This window comes from Triticum urartu, chromosome 1A (genome assembly GCF_056163025.1).
Source record: "Triticum urartu cultivar PI428250 chromosome 1A, HENAU_Tu73, whole genome shotgun sequence".
Lineage (NCBI taxonomy): Eukaryota > Viridiplantae > Streptophyta > Magnoliopsida > Poales > Poaceae > Triticum > Triticum urartu.
Window position 1 is genome coordinate 331,421,633 of NC_141873.1, and position 4,326 is coordinate 331,425,958.

The 4,326-nt window shown below is 46.4% G+C and overlaps 1 protein-coding gene across 1 annotated transcript; it reads left to right on the plus strand.

The window, feature by feature from the left end:
• Positions 1-277: 277 nt before the first annotated feature.
• On the plus strand, positions 278-3,114 carry LOC125509802 (beta-1,3-n-acetylglucosaminyltransferase radical fringe protein, putative (DUF604)). The gene is made up of 3 exons (XM_048674831.2): positions 278-1,273; positions 2,024-2,572; positions 2,652-3,114. Exons 1-3 carry the CDS (start codon positions 410-412, stop codon positions 2,763-2,765), a joined length of 1,527 nt encoding a protein of 508 aa, XP_048530788.1. The 5' UTR covers positions 278-409; the 3' UTR covers positions 2,766-3,114.
• Positions 3,115-4,326: the final 1,212 nt, after the last annotated feature.

Sequence of the window (4,326 nt, forward strand, 5' to 3'; positions counted from 1 at the left end):
GTCGCCTACACTGCAAGTCAAAAGAATTCGTGGCATCGTAGCTAGCAGTCCACCACTAATCACGCTAACCCATCGCCCCCCACGTGCACGCTTCAAACCTTAACCCGTCCTCAGGCTAGACTGGAATAAATAAATGACACCGCCCTTTCAAATTCAAAAAACAGCGGATTGTTTAAGTAACGCAATCGTGCAAAGATTCGTAATGTTTTATAAGTAAAATCCAGACGTTCTTTTTGAAATACAAGGGGAAATGCACGGTTCGAATGTAGTGTGAAGGACCTGTGCTATTACAACCACCCACCACCCACCGGGTGTGTCGCACGCACCGCCCATCCCTGAAACATCGCCACGTCCCGCCACGCCCCCAAATGTCCGTGGCCATCGGCGGCGGCGTCGACCCCCGTGTCCAATGCCCAAGCCCCACCAAGCCTCGCCAGCGCCGCCGACGCCGCTCCAGCTCCCGCTCTCCATCCTCCCGCCGCGGGGCTGCCCGCTCGCCACCGCGCTGCTGGCGCTGCTCTCGCTGCTCCTCGCCACCGCGCTGTGGCTCGTGCTCGTGCTGTCCCCGGCCCAGGCCCCCGTGGCGTCCTCCTCCTCCGCGCTGTCCTACGCGGCGGCGGCGGATGAGGCGCTCTCCGCCGGCGACGCGTCCTCCCCGCTTTCGCTCGCCCACATCGTCTTCGGGATCGCCGGCTCGGCGCACCTCTGGCCGCGTCGCCGCGAGTACATCCGCCTCTGGTGGGATCCCGCCTCCATGCGCGGCCACGTCTGGCTCGACGCCAGCGCGCCCGGCGCGCCGGGGCCCAGCGCTGCCGGGGAGGACTCGCTCCCGCCGATCCGGGTGTCCGAGGACACCTCGCGCTTCCGGTACACCAACCCGACGGGCCACCCTTCTGGGCTCCGGATCGCGCGCATCGCTGCCGAGGCCGTGCGGCTCGTGGGGGGTGGGGGCGCGCGGTGGGTGGTGCTCGTGGACGACGACACCGTGCTGTCCCCGGACAACCTGGTGGCGGTGCTCGGGAAGTACGACTGGAGGGAGATGGTGTACGTCGGGGCCCCGTCGGAGAGCCACTCGGCCAATACCTATTTCAGCCACGGCATGGCGTTCGGAGGCGGAGGCGTCGCGCTCAGCTTCCCCCTCGCCGCTGCGCTCGCGCGGACACTCGACGTGTGCATCGAGAGGTACCCCAGGCTGTATGGAAGCGACGACCGCCTCCATGCTTGCATCACGGAGCTTGGCGTGCCCCTTTCCCGCGAATATGGCTTCCATCAGGTATGGAGCTTATTATCCGTCAACCTTTGGTCGGCATTCAACTATTTTTTGGCTATTTACAGAGTTTATCTTATTTAGAGATCTTATCAAATGGTTATAAATCTCATCCCGAGCAAAGCAATTTGGTCGCTTAGCTTGTCGTGCTATGTAGATTCTGCTAGTAAACCAGTTCTCCCCATTCCGTGCTTGAATTAGTGCAATGTATCACGCTCTTGATGTGGACTGAACGAATATGGGGATTGCTGAGGAATTAGCCCCACTGTAGAGCTTGCTTTGGAAGTTTAGATGCTGGTGCGCTGTTTTGAACTTTACTATGGGTATCACGCTTGATTCGTTATGACAGAAAGAAAGTTGATCCTTTCTCTGTGGTACCACCCTAGCTGTGTCCTGTGTTATCTCACTGGTTGTAATGCATGTACAAAAGTAGGGCCTTGCGAGAGTGTTTATGATAGTGAAAGCAAGTTTGGTTGGCCTTGACTGTTGATTTCCTCTGTTTATGATAGGATTTGCTTGCTTGTTTACTTGTTTTACGGTGCTATCTTTGCACATCTCTTTGTTGGATAAGCACATCGTTAGAAAAAATGGACAGTTGCTGATCAAGCTGTTCTGTTTGGTGTGAGCATCGACCTTTAACTGCATGGATTGATTTTCCAGTTCATTAATGTAATTATGGATTTGGAATTTTGGATAGATCCCTCTAACCTCCCTGCTCTCCTAATGTATGTACTCTCCCTCTGATGTTATAATCAGTGGGATATCAGAGGCAATGCCCATGGTATATTGGCTGCTCATCCAATCGCTCCTTTCATCAGTATCCACCATGTGGAGTTTGTGGATCCTATATATCCTGGATTGAACTCTCTTGAGAGCTTGGAGCTTTTTACGAAGGCTATGAAAATAGAACCCATGAGCTTCTTGCAGCGCTCAGTTTGTTATGATAAGAGGCAGAAGCTTACACTTGCCATCTCTTTGGGTTATGTTGTTCAAGTGTACCCCAGTGTTCTTCTTCCTCCTGAATTGGAGCGATCCGAGCGGACTTACATCGCTTTTAATAGGATGAGCCAGAGAACTGAATTTGATTTTGACACCAAGGAAATTCAGAAGTCTATGTGCAAGAGGCCAGTCTTATTTTTCTTGAAGGATGTTTGGAAGGATGGGAACATAACTAGAGGCTCTTACATAAGGTCAAGTGAACGGGATGACCTCAAAAGGAAGGTGTTTTGCTTTAGGTCACCTCCTTTATCTGGCATAGATGAGATTCAAGTTTCTGCGTCCCCATTAAGCAAAAGATGGCATCTGGTTCGTTCTAACATTCCTAGAAAAATCTCCTCTACTCTTTCAACCTGTACAGTTGCTAACTATCATTCTGCTGATATAGGCACCAAGAAGGTTATGCAGTGCTGTGAAAGAATCTATTAATGGTACTCTGTTTATGTTTGTTCGGCAATGTGGGCGCAGAGCATTCGGCTCCGCTTCTGATTCTCTTGATTGATGGAGAACAGAGATGTATATTTTCTGTCCAGATGATACCTGCAAGATGTAGTTACCATCCTACATTCTTTGGATCAAGTGTTCTGGGGGCTCTTTTTCTGCCTCAAGCACTTGGCAGTAATTGGAGGCTTGTTATACTTGATAGTTGTTGAAGGTAGTTTCTGTATCTTCTCCGAGTAAGTACAATGGGAAATAGATTCTTAGTGTTAATTGTGACAAGTCTCATTTTTGCTAAATCATAAGACACTTAAGGGTAAAATTGGGATGTTTTTTCAGGCTAGTATTACGCCTTCTCGACCATGGTTGATCTGTCATGTATGCAATGCAGGCTTGTTAATCTTTCTTGACCATTTGTTGCCTACATTTGTCAAGTGCAATAAATAGATAAACTGAACCATCACGATGCATGTCCTGGTACTTGTAACACCTTTAAATGTTCAACTTATAGATCCCCAAAAAAAGAAACTCCCTCCGATCCATATTAATCGTCGCTGATTTAATACAAAGTTGTACTAAATCAACGACAATTAAAATGGATCGAAGGAAGTAGTTAAACTTATGCTATTATTACATGAAAACAGCCTCGTGCTTACCTGCAGTCTAATTAATACGAGCAACTTTATGTGCTTACCTGCAGTCTAATTAATACGAGCAACTTGCCCCTTAAAAAAAAACGAACAACTTTATGTGCACTACATTTTTATCATAGCATTCTTTGACGATTGCACTCAGACAGTTGCAGCATTGTTTTCTGTTCATGTCGATACAGCAGGAATGGTTTCATCCTTGTTCACTTATTCACATTGGTTGGGTAATAGGCAGATAGACATCTGTGTCAATTATCAAACAGTCAGTGTTATCAGTTATAGTGGACAAGTTGCTTGACCATAGTGAATAAGATATTTTGAAATATTTTTTATATCTAAAAAAATAGGGGCTGTTATTTCTGTCATTTTTACTATTTGTATAGCAGGTTGTTTATTCCAAACAATTGCTAGAACAATTATCTTTGACCATGAGTTCACAACTAATATGAGCAAGATAAATCAATCCTTGGTAATTTTTTATCTTTTTTTGCCAGTGATAACTTCTGCTGTTTTGTGTAAAACAAAGATGTTTTTTGTGTGTAAACTGCATCATCCTTTTCTTTGGAGCATAAGATTTAAATGTTTCTTTAAACTTTGGTGCTTAGTCGAACTGTTGCTTTTTTCTTACACAATGAATTTAGAGGGATATGTTGGTTCACCGCAAAAAAAAAAGAGGGATATGTTGGCATGGATGTTGAAAACATGAAATAAAATTCAGTGCATCTATTAGTTGGATATAAGAATAATTACCTGGATTATATGATTATTGGACTTTTGTCTTGAAGTAGGCTAGCATGTGGCTTCGATTTCCACGCTATGATGCCTGATTACTGACTGTCTGAAAAGAAAACGGTTTGCTACGAGTGCTTCAGGCCCTGTTTGGTTCATAAATCCTAGGACTTTTTTTAGTCCCAATTATAAGTCTTAAGTCCCTAAAAAATCCCTACCTGTTTGGTTCCTGGGACTTATAAGTCT

Coding starts and splice junctions, on each gene's coding strand:
- LOC125509802 (XM_048674831.2), top strand. CDS start 410: ATGCCCAAGCCCCACCAAGCCTCGCCAGCGCCGCCGACGCCGCTCCAG. Junction 1,274..2,023: donor GCGAATATGGCTTCCATCAG/GTATGGAGCTTA, acceptor TGTTATAATCAG/TGGGATATCAGAGGCAATGC. Junction 2,573..2,651: donor TAAGCAAAAGATGGCATCTG/GTTCGTTCTAAC, acceptor CTGCTGATATAG/GCACCAAGAAGGTTATGCAG.